Source organism: Puntigrus tetrazona, chromosome 7 (genome assembly GCF_018831695.1).
Source record: "Puntigrus tetrazona isolate hp1 chromosome 7, ASM1883169v1, whole genome shotgun sequence".
Taxonomy (NCBI): Eukaryota; Metazoa; Chordata; class Actinopteri; order Cypriniformes; family Cyprinidae; genus Puntigrus; species Puntigrus tetrazona.
Window position 1 is genome coordinate 23164258 of NC_056705.1, and position 16269 is coordinate 23180526.

A 16269-nucleotide genomic window follows, 5' to 3' on the forward strand; every position below is an offset into this window, starting at 1 on the left:
ACACTTTTTTGGGATGATGGAGAGAAAAAAAAAAAAAAAGTGTTAAAATACTGTACGTTTACGTTAGTTAGTTTTAGTGTAACTGAGCTTCAGTGTTCATCTCTCTGCCCATGTATACACAACATATCTGAAGCAATAAATAGTTTGCACATCAATTCTTTATGTGCAGACCACAGAAAGTCAACTGTATCCCAACTACAATTAAGGACTTAATTTACCCAAAAATGTGTAAAATTATTCACTCACATTCCCGTTGTGGCATCAGTGGTTCAACCATAATTTTATGAAGCTACGAAAATAATCTTTATGCACAAACAAACCTTCATCAGCAATTGTTAAATAAGTCTTTATTTTTCTTTTCTTTGTGCACAAAAAGTATTCTCATAGCTGATGGACTACTGGACTATTTTAGTGATGTCTTTATTACCTTTCTGGGCCTTGGACGTGTCATTTACATTGCTGTCTATAGCTGGACAGGGAGCTCTCTGATTACATCAAAAATATCTTCATTTGTGTTCTGAAGATGAATGAAGGTCTAACAGGTTTGGAAAGACATGAGGGTGGATAATCCATTAAAGAATTAAACCCTCTCTTTAAAAATGTATACATGTGGGACAAAGTCGAGCTATATTTAAATCTATTTGTCTGACTGATGGACTAAAGTATCTAAAAGACAAATTACTGCTTTTAATTTACTAAATTTTAAAAAAAGGCATACACTTTCAAAAGATCTTTCTGATTTAAAAGCAATAATTCAATAATTTAAACGGCATGCCAACTTCAATGGCTATTTTTATTTTCATTTCAAATCTCCAGTCATAAAAAAAAAGAAATATATTTTCTTCATTTTACATTTGATTCTGGTTTCTGCTTATAAAGTAATAAATAGCTTTTACAAAAAGTATCAGCAAATGTGCCACAACAAGAATATTACTATGCTACATGTAACCATAGGGCACGGGCTGGGTATTCAATGAGCCCAAGAGAACCCATGTTAATCTCCTTACTAAACCATGAGGCTATTGAAGTGGTACAGTTTATACAGAACAAATCCAGCATTTTAAATACATACCACTGCGCAAGTCTATGGGTGGGAAACATGCTCAAAGTGAACCCCTCCCCACATGATCACACTACGCAGTATTACCTCTGGAGTGGTGCTTGACTGTGCAGCTGGACACTCTTTCTTCATCTCAGGCACACTAGGCTGCTCTAGAGCTTTGGCAGCTCCCTGCCCTTGTGCCACAGATCCTCCCCTTCCTGCTGGTCCAGCACGAGCAGCCTGCCCTTGCCTAACATTCTGTGTTGCCCTGGTAACAGGCTTTGCTTGCCCACTAGGCACTGATGGGCGGTTATTATTGTTGCTTGTGGCAATGGGCAGCTCACGAAGGTTGCTGTTGCGTTGAGGAGGAATCTGCTGCAGTGGAGGAGGTGGCGTCTGAAGAAGAGGAGGAGGTCGTCAGATAAATGGTTTGACATTCATAGAAGTACAGCAAAACCTTTTGAGCTGACATGAAATGTATGTTGATTTTTTTTTTATATAATAAATCTTTCTCTTGCCGTCTAGTTCTCTGCAACAAATAAACATTTGAATGGCTAACCATTTTGGGTCTGGCATGATTGTTTCGCTGCTGGTTGCCTTGTGGTCGGGACTGCATCTGTCTGTGGCCACTTTGAATTGACTGGCGGAAGTGGGGCTGGGAGAGGTGCACCATGGGATGTTGGTCCCTTGGGTGGTGTTGGTGGTGCTGTTGGTGTTGGGGTGGAGGCTGGGAGTGAGGCAGACCCTGGGGGGGCAAGTCCTGTCTGTGTTGCTGGTGCTGCTGTTGCTGGTGCAAGGGTTGATGGGACAGTGGCAGATCATGGTGCAGGGGCTGCTGCATTAGACCCTGAATACCGCAAAACAAAGAATACAGCCAAAGTGAGACCAATATAGAGCAGTCTTGAGTGTACAAATGAATCAGATCCAGTTTTAGGACATTTACACTGAAATATAGGCCAGTCGTGATTGAGAATAGGAGTACCCTAGAAGTCAGCCCTGTACAATATTTCAGTAGTCTTACAGACAAATCATTTGTTACAAATAACTGAACTTACAGCTAAAACCAGTTTGTATCTCAAGACAATATAATAAGATATATATATAATAAAATAAGAAGTTCAAGAAGCAATCAAGAGGAAATATTTTTATGAAAGAAAGCTAGACCTCCGATGTGTAACAACTAACCCACTGACCTTAAATAACCATGATCTGAAAAACAGGTACTAACACAAGAGGGCAGTCTTGTCTGCTGTTAAAATGAAGACAGTAGCTTTACCTTGCGGTTGATCGCTACACCTACGTGGCTGACAATGCTTTCCAACCAAGCCAAAACACCTTAGGTTAGTCTTTTTGCTATATAAACAACTGTTTTATAGATGTTTTTTTAAGAAATGAATACTTTTATTAAGCAAGACCAATAAAAATTTGTAAAAAGTTACAGTCACATCACATAGAATGTTTTCTGAATGATCAGTAGTTGATCATTCAGTAGTGGCTGCTAAAGATTTATCACAGGAATTAATTTAATAAAAGATTTTAAGTTGTAATAATATTTCTGCTTTACTATATTATGATTAACTGAATGCAGTGGTAGCCACAAGACTACTTTCAAAACATTTTAAAATGCATCCAGCTTTTGAACAGGAGTGCCATATTTCTTACTTAAATTCCAGGACTGTGAAAATGCACATTAAATGCAAAATAAACACTGAAAACCCAATATTTTGAATATATTTTTCATGCTAGTTCCATGTCATGCTGTAGATTAACATGCAGAGTTCAACACGCCAGCAAGGCCATGCAGATTTCTGGTAAACTGACTTACTCTCTGGCGTACCTGCATACCAAATGGCATGTGCTGGGGGCTAAAGGGGGGTCCCTGCTGTTGGGGTGAGAAGGGCTGCCTGTGACCCACAAAGCCACGGGGACCAGGGGGGCCTGGAGGGCCTCCATGCTGCGGGGTCAGACCCGGCCGAGGGGGCTCTCTCTGGAAAATACCTCCTCCCTGAGGCCCTTGGTTCTGCCTGAGCCCCAGAGAACCAAATCCAGGACTTCCAAGCCCCCCTTGTGGGGGGAAAGATGGAGGGCCTTGGCCCGATATCGGAAGAACACTGTTATTCATGAGGGGGGCAGGGCCTGGCTGGTCAAACATGTGCTGGCCTGAAAAACGTGGTTCTAGAAAAGAGAAAAGAAAGGAATAAAAAAGAAGCCATAAAGCACCAGCATCAATTCTGACTGCTTCAGCTGCTGGTAAACAAATAAAAAAAACAACAACAGATATTTAAAATCATGCAAGTATATTCTATGCATGCAACCAGTGTTGACCTTACCACCGGGGAAGAAGTGCTCTGGATCCTGATGATGTGGTGGTGGTCCTCTCCATTGATCCTGGGGGGGCAGAGGCCGCTGAGGAGGGCCAAAATTCCCTTGAATATGCTGCTGGAAATCAGGAGGAGCCTGGAGGAGAACAGACAAAGGTGAGAAAAAAAAAAACAAAAAAAAAACACACTGACTCCATAGAAAACACTATGACTATTCCAGCACCAAAATATTACTGTTGACACATGATCAAAGCTAAAAAGCTTCTTATTTGTGCTCCTGATCTTCTTATTTAAAATGTTACTCTCATATTAAGATCATAACCATCAGCTTATACCACTGAGGAATCTTTTAGGCAGAAAGACAACGATTTGCATACACCCTTGAATATAAATCTTGATCCGTTCTCAGTCCTTACCTAACCCATTGCTCATAAAACTCAAAATCCCCCCTCTACCTTTCCAGAGGAAAGAAAGATAACGATCCTTACTAATCCTGCAGTTGAATACGAATCCCCTCTCCTTTATTCTTTAAAAATATCCTTCACTCTTAAGAAATTAGCCTTCGTTCAAAAGGGCCACACTCCAGCAAATTGTGATGCTTAGCACCTCTTTACTCATTATAAATGACTTAAGATGCAATCAAACTTTTAATCCACGTTTTCAGCTTGATCTTCAATTGGCCAGTGAGTGTCACCAAGGCCAGCCAAGTTGCTTAACAGAAAGTCAATCAGGCAGCTTAGCTAAGCAATGGCCATGAGGGAGCGAGAGAGAATCACATTGTTATTGTGGACTTCATTGCTCTATTCAAAAGGTCAGCTCCTGTAACACAATGGGAGCTTAAGTACATTCACAATACCTTTGCAAGTTTGCATTCGTTTGATAAAAGGAGCATGTCCTTTCAGGGGGCTAATCTTTCGCAAATACCCATGGATCTGTTCAATATGTAACCGGTTATGATCTGCCTGGGAGATAGAGAGGGAGTGGGAAAGACAAATGCCAAACATGGGCTGCTGCCATTTTGGAGACAAGCCTCGTGTGTCTCAAAACACACTCGGCAACCCATTCATTTCTGCTGTTCAGGTATCTGACAAATTCTCAAAGATCAATCTTTGTTGCCTTTTATATGTCAGATACATACATATAAGCACAAAAAAAGAGAGTAAATGTAATCTTCAACATTAACCATCTTTAGATTCTGACATGACAGTTATCTTTTTTCACACAAAAGATGCTTATTAATTCTGATTAATAAAACACTTGTATTTGGAAAAACGGCATTTCACATTCTGGCTACATGACAAAAAGAACAATTTCTGAATTTGTGTTATGCTTTTTAGGAATTAGAAAATTAGATTTCACAATAGTTGTTTTAGCGGCATAAAAAAAATTATATACAGCAAGAAAGCTTTTTTTATAGAGATATATATATTTATATATATATATATATATATATATATATATATATATATATATATATATATATATATACATACACATATATATATATACAGACCTGTACATATATAAACACAGACCTGTAATATATATAAACATTCCTTTTTTTTTTTTTTTTTAAATGTTGTACATCTACAAAAATCCTTCTACTAGTACTCCTTTATACTAAAAGGAATTTATCCTTCGAACTATGTAATAAATGTTCAGAAAACCTAACTTAACTTCTCTCCAACTTGTGCTTTTTTAATACTAAAGAGTTTAATGATACTTCTGCTACAACCAGTATCAAACATAAAATACAATATAAATATGTAGTATGGAGATTAATATTCAAAAACTCTGCAGTAGTAAATATTCATAGAGAAATTGTGGATCAGCCTATTGTAAGATGAGATGTGATCATATGCTAATGTATGATAATCAAGCGCCCAGAGGGCTAATGGACGCCGTTCTCTGCAAAATGCCATTGGCATTTTAAATGGTGTCCTGTCTGTACCAGACTGGCTATGGGAGACAGACAGCTGGAAGTGTGTCATGAATGTGTGTGTGGAACTTGTCTCTTATTCAGCAAGATTAGGAAAGACCAATCATTTTAAGCGTCTACACTCGGTCCAAACTAGCGCCACTGTAAATGGGTATACGACAAATAACAGGGGCATGAACTTTCCTTTTTCAATGAACATACTTTTCTTTGCTCTTAAATTGTTTTGTTGTGTGATAATTTTCCCCCCCGTTTTGAACACGTTATGCCAGCTTCATGGTGAGAGTTAGGTTTATTCCAAAAGAAAAACATAGTATTTACTTGGTTAAAAGCCTTTTCTGAAGTACTTAATAGAATTAAACAAGTTCTCTCAAAGGAGTAGAAGTAAATCCAGCAAAATATCTGTAACAATATAACGGACAAAGGATTCTGACAAGATGAACATTTTGGGAAATAGTAAAGGTTTGTGTGCGAGTCTTGAGTGTCTCATCTAACATTGTTTGTAAAATTACTTGATCGCAGTGATAATCAAAATTAAACAATTTTTTCCCACATTGTATTCCATGTAATTTATTAAAAACTGATTCCTTTTGATTTTTTTTGGTGGTGTTATTTTTAAAGCTTAAATATACCATTTAGTCTTAATTTTATTAAAACGAAAATCTAATTCGAGTGAAATACAAAAGAGAAAAAAAGTTGTTCACAATAGTTTTAGATTAAAACTGTAAACATAGCACTACCCGGCACTCCAGTCACTGCCATATTCCTGATTGAAACACTAAACTACACATTCTTTAGACAGGAATATTAAAAGGGAAAATCCAAGTACTTTTAACAGAGAGGAAAGAGAAGAGACTTGGGGAAACAGAGTACGGGGGGGCTGAGATGGTCTCCTCCTCAGCAGTAATCACTTTAGCCACAGCATGGGCAGCTGTCTGATGGTTCCTCTACATTCTTACAGGCAAGTAAAAGGCTTTTTTCATCTGTTCTGTGTTTTCACGGTCTCTCCATTTCGATTTCAACTTGCAAATTTAACCAACATATGAGGATGTTTTCAGGTTTCTAGAGACATGCCATCCACACAGCAAGACAAATATTGCTTTCGGTGGCTACATTTCAGTCAACTCAAAAAAAATGCCACGATGACTCGACCGTAACACACCGCAGTTTTATGCAGAGTGAAATCGCTTAATTCTAACTTTAAGCAACGTGAGGTTACTTACCGGGAGTCTCTGTGGAGCGATGTTAGGCCTCGGTTGGTTCTGCACAGGAGGCATCGAGGGAACTGAGATTAAATGGAAATAGAAAAAGCCTGAGTCAGACAGACAGAAAAAGGGATGCAGAACGAGAGAGAGGGGTGGCATAACACAGACACCATAAAAGTCTCTTCTTGCCACGTGTCTAAACCATGGTTTGCCACAGCTGGTCACAGAGAGAGGGCTGTTCTGCTGATTAAACTGTGCATCTCTCTCTCAAGCAGACTGGGCCACCTAATGAGATAAACTGACAGTCAAAAGGAGTAATTTCGCTGTGAATCATTTCACCTCCGCAGATGTGTGCATTTCAGAAAGCTGGTTTAATGCTGATGGACTGCCTACAGAGTGAAGGCCATATCAAACGAGAAAAAAAAACTAGCAGAAGGACTTGAGTGAAAATGCAAGTTAGCATCAGCCAAAAGTGCAAAGCCTTAAAATGAACGGGGAATCCGCTTGTTAAGTTGTAACGTAAGGAATACTGTTTCCGGGATCAAGCCTATGCTCGGTTCAGTTGAGAAGCATATCAGCAGCCGTTTATAGAGCACCATTTGGCAGCACATTTAAGAGTTCTGGAGAAAATGTCAGAAATAAAATCAATGGTAAGTTCATTTTACACTGCTTTATTTTCAAAACTGAACGATTTTGAATGCTTTATGTATATAATGTATAACACTATATAGTTATAACAGATACGAGGTGTATAGGACACATCTCCTTGATTACTTGCGAATGCGAATAATGCAAGATGGAAATGCATTTGCCAAATAAATTCCTCTCTGCGCATCAAAAGCCATGACTTTTTGCTGTGGGAAGACAAATCCTGACTAACCAGAAGGCTGATCTCGTTCCATATCATCCGAAATGTTAAGGTCGTTCTAAAATAACCGAGTAAAGTATGCCATCAAAGCATTTTAGTACTAATTGTCTTATTAAACGACTGCATTCCCAAACAGCAGGCCTCTAAAAGCAATGACCGCAAAGCAGTTGTCTTCTCGCCCTGAAGCACAAGTAATTTAGTATATGTAAAAATTATTATATTCAGTGGCTTATCCTACATTTCTGAGTTATATATAGTGCCAGTATATCAGGAAGTGATGATTTTGTTCTCTGACTTGGATGGAAGCGGTGTTTAATGTTTTACGTCAAATTCCAATTTTGAGTCCAATTTCCGTTAAATTTGTAACTTTGGATGAAAACCTGGCTAATGACGTGCTAAAGGGTATGTCGAGGAGAATACTGACATTTAAAAATCTATGCTTTTAAGAAGGGTAGAAAACAGTATTTCATATTTTGAAATGGGAAGTTAGTTTTGAGTTCTGAAACTAGTTTTGAGTATATTTCACTGCAGAGCAATCCCTACTATGTGTCAATACCAGGACGATCTGGATGCATGAGCACTTTAACAAGAGGCTAGGCACTTTACAATGCCAAAGACATCTTACAGCAAATACTCAAGATAGCCTTCATTCACCCAAGTATATTATTTCTTGTTGGTGGTCTCTGGGGCCGTACCTTGCACAGGCGAGGAGGAGGGTCCTCTGAAGTGAGGGTTGATGTGAATGTTCTTAGGGTGATGCTGTTGATGCTGCTGATGCTGCTGGTGTTGGTGTTGGTTGGGATGTGTGTGCGAGTGCCGCGGTGGCGAGTTCAACAAGCGTGGTACGTGTGGGTCGTGTTGTGTCCTGGGCCCTGGGGAATGGTGGGTCATGCGAGACATCATTAGTTGCAAAGGTTGCTGAGGAATTGGGGTGCCCGGATCTGGGAACAGCCCAGGACCTCCACTGCCTCTCGGACCAGGCAGACGAGACTGATGGTGGTGATGCTGAAGAGGAGGAGTCATTCTGAGCTGCTGCTTTAAAAAAGAAAAAGGAAAAAAATTAAAAAAATAGACCAATCAATCAATAACATAAGCTCTTCCTCTCCCCCCACCCCAAAAAAATCATTATCTTGTAGTGCTGTGACCTTGACTCTCAAGATGAACTCTTCAATCAAGTAATCAATCATAAAAGCCATGTGATTGGTCATGAATCTGAATGAGTAGTTTAGGACGAATACAAATGTTTGCGTACACTCTTAAAAAAAACATGTATAGTGCCTCCGTGTCCCCACTGATTATGCTAAGGGAAAATATTCCATTTCAAATGATGTCTGAGGGATTGACTCCTTAAACAGAAATACACATTGCATTCTCTTTCAGAAAAGCGTACATACTAGATTTATTAACTCATCATCAGATGAAGACAACTTGTACTCATAGTCAGGGTGGAGGGGAATTCAATTAAATCATTATGGGAGTGCTACTATCTATATACCGCTGTCTGAAGCGTAACGTAAAAGAACACATCAATGTCGAGGAATGACAAGTTATGTCAAAAGCCTGAAAAGGCTTGCCTTCTCTGTAAAAGAAAATCAGCTTTAAAAAAAGAAAAAAGAAAAAAAAGGTGCAGTGCGAACGAACGAATAGCTCAAGCGCAAAGGGATTACACCCTCGACAGATATTTAATAATAAAATAAGCGCAGGAAGCTAAATCCTTCAGCAAAGTACAAATTTAATTTGGTGTAATGCTTCCTCAATGGACTCCCGCCAAGTTATTTGCCATAATCCATATATCAACATGGATAAGGAGGAGTGAGAACGGTGATAATTGACTTTTACTCAAAGCAAACTGACTCCACTCCACAAGGGTGAGACAAGACACGACACAAGTCAACGCACCATCATCTCAAACTGATGCATAATCTTTAATAGCCACAAATCCAATCCCAAGAGAACTGCTTGACCACCAAGGAAGTTCATGTTTGCAAACAGAAAAGCTATGTTCAACAGTTTACTGAATTTTACTGTTTATACACTACCTTTCATATGCTTGGGGTCAGTAAGATGATCACTAAGACTGCATTTATTTGATTTAAAAAAATGGTGTAAAACATTAATATTGCAGGCCTGCCAATGTTGGGAAATTTTAAATACCACATTTTCTGTTTAGTTCACACGTCTTAACATTGCTTTGCATAATCATTGTAGCTGACGAATACAATACAACCATATATTGATTATTGTACAAAAAGTGTAGTCCAAAAAGTTTTCCAAAAAGTAATATAAATATAAATATAAATAACTGAAAACCAGTACTTCTCTCTTCTTTACTTCACCATCAGGTACTTTCAAATACTGCTTTCTCAGTAGGCTTTTGTCATGTGAGAAAGTGGGAAGACTTTCAGTCTTTAATATTAATTTGGTCACTGTTGCTACAGTAACTGGTAAGAAATTGGGCTTGACTCCTGTTGCACATTCATACAGACAGTTTGAGATGCTACTGTAAGCTGCTGTGTGAACGAAACATTTTGAGACTGTAAGCAAACGTAGCTGTCAATCCCAAAATTTACAGTGAGATTGTAGCCATAGATTCAATATGTGATACGTGATACAGTAACTACCAGCATAAACCTGTCAATCAATTTTCAAATTGTGTCAAGTGATTTTTCAAACTGAAGAGGTTCCAGGGAAAAAAACAGCGCAAGTGCTTTTCAAACTTGGTTCACCTGGTCTTCATTTAGTTCTTTCATAGATATCTTTAATACATTCTAGTTTACACCCTAATAATATAATATCATATTATTACAAAATCTGCTTATAATTAAAGAAAATCACAGATAAGCTACTGTCATCTTTTGTGTATTATTTCTGTGCCATTTTAGGCCTGAATTTACCCCCATTTAAATGTTTGTAATCACCATGAAGAGAGTGTTTCTTAAATTACTTGACGTTTTGTTTTACAATGACAACAGTGCTGGCCCTCTGCATGTAATTATATAACTGGTGAATCTCTAAATGTTTAATCAATGCTGTCTTAGCACACAATTGTATTCATTTTATTAGAACAGGTTAGGCGGGAGTATTAATACTTTGTGTGTCACTTCAGACCATCAGTCTCTTACCTGCATTCCTAAATTCACTTGCATCAATGGAGGCCTTTGCTCATTTATTCTTCCTCGACTTCCAACTCCATCGCCACGGAAACCTCCCATTCCAAAGAGGGGGAAATCGCCTCTTCCACCTCGTCCTCCGGCTCCTCCCCTTCCCCTGACCCCACCTCTACCTGCCATCCCTCCCCTCCCTCCATCTGCTCCTCTCCCTCGTCCTCCAAAACGGCCCTGCTTCCTCTGGCGTTCCCTTTCCTCAAACTCACGCAGATCTGCTTTAGCTGCATCAGAGAGCTCTGAAAGGAAAGACCAATAAATACAGACTTAGATGCGGAAATATTAAGCTGTTGATTAAGACATCTAATAGTTATGGGCAGACAGAACTTGGCCTAAGTCTGGATTAGGTGATAGTATAACACATTTAAGTCATTTTTATAACCATTCCTCAGAAAAAAACATTACTGGTGTGCCTCCTCAGACAACACTAAAGGCACAGACATGTTCAGTCAGTTAAAGTTTCTTTTAATTGAAATCGCTCAAATTTACATTTTAGTCTAGGACTAGACTTAAGCCTCGTCTGTGAAACTGACCAAAGAAGGATGCTTAAAAAAAATTCTAATTCTAATATATATGTCATTGTTCCAAAGTTTGGAATAACATTAACCACCAAATTTTATTTTACTTCTGAAACATGAGCTAAAAAATAAAAAGAACAATAGACAATGCTCAAATAATATTTTCAGTTTAAAAACAGCTGCTTAATTTGTTAATGACTAACCTAGTGTGTCTGGGATGTTCCTCCTTTTGCTGGTGGCATCAGACAGTCTGACCACCGTGTCATCTTTGCGCTCAGTCTTAAATCGCAGGCGGCCGGATTCTTCAATGTCTTCCTCTTCCTCATCAGATTCCTCCTTCACATCGGCGTCTGGTTCGGCCTCAGCCTCAGGATCGTTTTCATTCTCCATCTGAAGCATAGAGCACACATGAATCATCAGACTCAGGCTGCATGACTTTAAGCATCTCCATGAAAGACAGGAGCAAACATTATCTGAAGCAGCCGATCTCTACCTCCTCTAATTCTGTGACCTGAGAGTTGTCCTGCTCCTCAGTTTCCTCCTCATGCTCCTCTTCCTCGGGCACTTCCTGTCGGTCAGTCTGCTCTTCACTGTACTCAGTTGGGTATTCATCCACCTGTGAAAAGCGATCAAATATTTACCCCATTCAATGGAAATTGAAGCAGGAGATGCACATCAGAGCTAAAATGATCTCTTGTACATCATCCACTGAAACACCTGCTGGGGAGCGTGTCGTGGGTCAGAACTACCAGAACCCATTCAATGCCAAAAAACTACACTGATGAAGATAAAACATTAGAATGAAGCGAAATCACTTCTGAATGAAAATGTTAATGCCACATCTGAGAGAGAGGCCAGAAAGGCCCAGTGCAGTATTCTGAAGTTGGGGAGGGGAGGGGAGGGAAAGGGGGCGCTGAAGGGGAGTCTTCCTAAATTAGCATAACAGTAGGAGCCCAGTCTCATTACTATGCCCTATTACCATTCCTGCTGATATTTGAAATTCAATGAGATGTAAATGTTTGACATGATACACAGAGAATGGGAGATAAACACGCACACGGCTCAGTGGTGGTGAAAATATCATTGACTGTGTTGTCTTTACACACACACACACACACACACACACACACACACAACAGACAGAAAGCAAGCTCTGGCGCACACATAGTTCACTGACAGGGAAAATATCATCATCTGACTCGGAGCAAATTCTCACACACGCTCGAGCACAGAATGTACAAAAGCATCCGGAGAGACGGGCGCACACGACTTCTGCTCACTACCTTGCTGAACCTCACGTCCTCCACCACAGGTCTTGTCCCCCTCCTCCCGCTCCTGTGTCTGTTTCTGCTTCTGTAGCTACCACAGGTCTTGTCTCCCCCTGCTAAACCCACAGGTCCTGTTTCTGGACACCTGTTTAAGTCTACTGGGACACAAGGCCGTTCCTTTTTGATCAAAGTTTTCACTCCTTAGACTGAGATTTTATTTTGGGTGTGAGAATCTGAAAACTCATCAACCTAACTCACCAAACCTAGGGACCTGAAGAAAAAGTGGGCATTATTAAATTAAAACTACCCACAATAAAGTCAAGTTTGCTGGACATTCAAAACAAATACTTTGACTAAATAGCCGAGCTGTATAGCCTTGTTTTGGACATTCAAGTGAAATCAAATTTACTATTATCTATTATACAACAAAGTAACGAGGATATATGTTACTGATGCGGATAATGTTCATTAACCGATTACATTAATAACAATTATTACATTAATAATAGCTTGCATTAGAAATATATTTCAAAACTCATTTAAGCTAATAAACACTTACAAATGAGAAGGTTTTGATCTAAATATGTCTTGCGTTAATGTAAGACAAGGCAGGACAAGTAAATAAATACTTTTTTTAAAGCTGGGTTAAAAACTGTGGCTCTTAACCTTTATTTACTTGAAGGGCCTGCACTGTCCAATACAATATCCAAATGCCTATAACATCTTCTGTATTTCCGCTGTAATTATGACAAATCTGCATGGTTTTCTTGCTTGCTAACCTTTTATTACCAGAAATAAAAAGTAATCATATTTTACATTTATTAAATACAAATTAATTTGTGAATCCAGTTTCAGGATCGGAATGCTCTTCTTCTTCAATAAAGAAGGTGATAAGCAACAACAGCTTTTAGCTTTTTAATTTAGGGTTTGAATATTTGATTATATTAATAACAATTTATTAATGTAAATATTTTAAAGCCGTCCTCTACCCGCTCGGATGTTTGCTGAGGTCCCCAGCTCCCTGGTTGCGAGCCACTGATCCAATGATTAAAGAAACCGTACAACCAATTTTAATTACAGACTTGTTTTTCAGTCAAACTGCCACACGTCCCACTCTTCATTTTCAAATAAAAACAAGCTCCCCTCCTCTTAGCATATTTGGGACACGTCCCGCTCTGCTTGTTTGTATGTCTGTTTCTTCACTGCTCACTCATGTAAGTAACGAAAACAAAACGCAGTATTTCTCACTTACAGCCATGCACGTATTAGACTCTTGCCAACATGCCTATAGAGGCTAACTTTTCACCTTTGAGGACTAGCACATTATTCGACAACAATTATCATCAGAGGGCACCTTTTATAATGCATTTAGACAACACAAATTTCACTGCTATGGAAAGTCAACAGTGCTCAAGCAAACTTATATTTGAAGAGACACTGTTTTTTTCCAGTCATATCCTTGAGAAAATGTATGCCATTACAAAACTCTCCAGGTCATTTTGCTACTGCGAATTCTGATCTCAGTAGTAAGAATAAGCCTTTATTATAATGTACAGAAACATAACAGACAAACTTGCAAAATGTGATGTGAGGCCAAGGCTTGCGTGCACCTGTCAGCACCGTCCTGGACGCCGATGATCAAGCGATCACATGGACAGGCAGAATGATCAACGACATCTGTCCTGCATTAAAGGTCAATGAAAGTCAGAACAAAGGGAGCAGTCTGATGAGTCTCGACTCCTGCAGGATTTTATCAGTCTCTCCGTCTTTCTGTAACGTGACTGACCCTGACGCTTCATGACCATCGTCTGCCAAACAGTTTCTAAACTCTGGACTATTTTGGGTGTATTTTATTTAGTTTTTAGCAGTGCCTGCATTTAACAGAAAGTTTATCAAAATGCATGTTTTGGCTCTGTAACCTCAACAAAAATCTCAGTACGTCAAGAAAACACTTTTTCCAATTATAAAGGATGCCATATTAATCCCTATTAATAAATAAATATGCGATCCTATATAATTTGCGTTCTAGTCATAGTCGGTGAATATGATGATTTCGAATAGAAAAAAACCCCCCCAAAAGTCCAGTATTTAAATGGTATATTTTTAGTGATTGAATGAGCGGTGACGTCACTGGATTTAATGATTTTGAATTGATTAAACTGTTCAGCACACTGAAGAACGCCTTGAGCTGAAACGTTTGTGTCCTGACATCGGTAATGATTATAAAATAAAAAAAGCTGATTATTTTTGTGAGTGCGGATCACGTCTCGCGTGCCAAGAACAGTATACCAAGCATAACACAAAGTCGGACAGACCTAAATGACTCTGACATGTTTCCTGCACACAGCCCATGAACTGACCACCTACAGGGCAAACAGTTAATCCTTTAAACCGTTCCACACCTTAACTCTGGACAACAGTAAACACAACGATGCTAAGCCTGAGCAGGTAAGAGGCCTTGTAAACAGAGACATCTTACGCTCAAACAACAGAACTTCAGTACAGAATTTCAAATAGAGTTTAAACAATGAAAATATTCTTCAAGCGTGCTACAAACAGCTGGCAAGGGTAGTTTATCACCTTTGTATGCACAACAAAATACCTTTCCATGACCATTGACCCAATCACATTTTTTGAATAGGCCTCTCATTAGCAGAGCTGGGAATAGTAGTAATCGCTGTAGAGAGAGAAGAAAAAAAGAGCTGCAGCCGAGCTAAAACAGCTGTTTATAAATTGTGAAAGGGACAATCTATTTTTACTCAGATTGGCCTCTACTCAATCTGGTCAGTGCAGGTTCTTTTCAATTAATTACTTCACAAAACTGATCTGAATGATTTGGGTCTCAAATTCTCATACCGCATGCAGTTCTCATTTTTGGGTAAACTGTGCCTTTAAGATCCAAGTAAATAAATAAACATGGACAGGAAGCACACAACTCATCAATCATGAGCCTGTGTCATGCTTGCTAAGACTATTTTAAAGAAGGTCAATAATCTTTTCACCTACAGCCAACTTTATCAGATCCTGTCTGAGAGCTCTTCCCATTAGCCACCATCAATTGGCAGGACATCTGCTGAACAAAGACTGTGAAAAGAGTCTCGCACCGAACAAAACCTCGAGGCCTGAGGGTCACAAAGCATGATGTGTCAGGCTGCAGACGTGAAGGAAATGTGGTGGGGGGTTACGGGGAGCGCGTGTAAGCAATAGAGATAGCACGAGAAAGCGTTACTTACTTGAAAATCATCATCCAGCGGCTCGTCGATCTGTAGTTCCAGCACTTCATCTTGATATTCTTCACAGGTCTGGTCTCCTGTGTATTCCACCCCTTCATCTTCTCCTTGGTACTCATCTCCCTCAAACTGTCCACCCTGAGAGAAACCTGGCTGACCTCCCTCTGTCTCGTCATAGGTGTATTCTGTATATCCATCTCCGTCAGGGTCTTCATCTTGAAGGTGACCAGATGTGCCCAGACCCAGTGTGGCATTTAAACTCACACCGTCTCCCTGACCGCTAGACACAAAGACATCAACATACAAGCGTGTTAAACTCTGGACAATAAAGTGATGAATTTGTTGATTTTGGTTGAGCTTGCCCTTGGGTTACCACAATAACTGTATTAGTGACTGAAGTCAAGCATGTCACCTAAAATTGCTGTTTAAAACTTTTATAATGCAAAAAAGAAAGCCATCTGAAAAGGGCAGAAGGTGTCAAAGTTAGTTCAATGTCATCTCTAATTATGTTATGGATGAACTGCTCTATTGATTTTAGAGCACTGAAGCTTTGCATAAATTATGGGGTGAAGGCAATTTTGACCCCACAAATTGAAAAGTTAATAGCTACATTTTATATTAACTTTAAGCATACATTCTCCTATCCAACATTTTAAAACACCAAAAAGGGGAAATACTTTTAATACAGGCTATTTTGGGATACTGCAATCTATTTTG

The 16269-nt window shown here is 39.2% G+C and overlaps 1 protein-coding gene across 6 annotated transcripts in view; it reads right to left on the reverse strand.

The window, feature by feature from the left end:
• rbm33a (RNA binding motif protein 33a) overlaps positions 1–16269 on the reverse strand; it is a 34773-nt gene that overhangs the window by 15312 nt on the left and 3192 nt on the right. For 2 of the 6 annotated variants that reach the window (XM_043244307.1, XM_043244305.1), the window contains exons 5-14: positions 15556–15832; positions 11548–11670; positions 11258–11444; positions 10495–10775; positions 8068–8407; positions 6523–6584; positions 3373–3499; positions 2868–3217; positions 1602–1889; positions 1148–1438 (exon numbers count right to left, since the gene is read on the reverse strand). In XM_043244307.1, coding sequence (XP_043100242.1) covers positions 1148–1438; positions 1602–1889; positions 2868–3217; positions 3373–3499; positions 6523–6584; positions 8068–8407; positions 10495–10775; positions 11258–11444; positions 11548–11670; positions 15556–15832 — 2326 coding nt within the window. The remainder of the gene's footprint in view (positions 1–1147; positions 1439–1601; positions 1890–2867; positions 3218–3372; positions 3500–6522; positions 6585–8067; positions 8408–10494; positions 10776–11257; positions 11445–11547; positions 11671–15555; positions 15833–16269) is intronic. The other 4 variants (XM_043244306.1, XM_043244310.1, XM_043244309.1 and 1 more) reach the window with 4 other exon arrangements.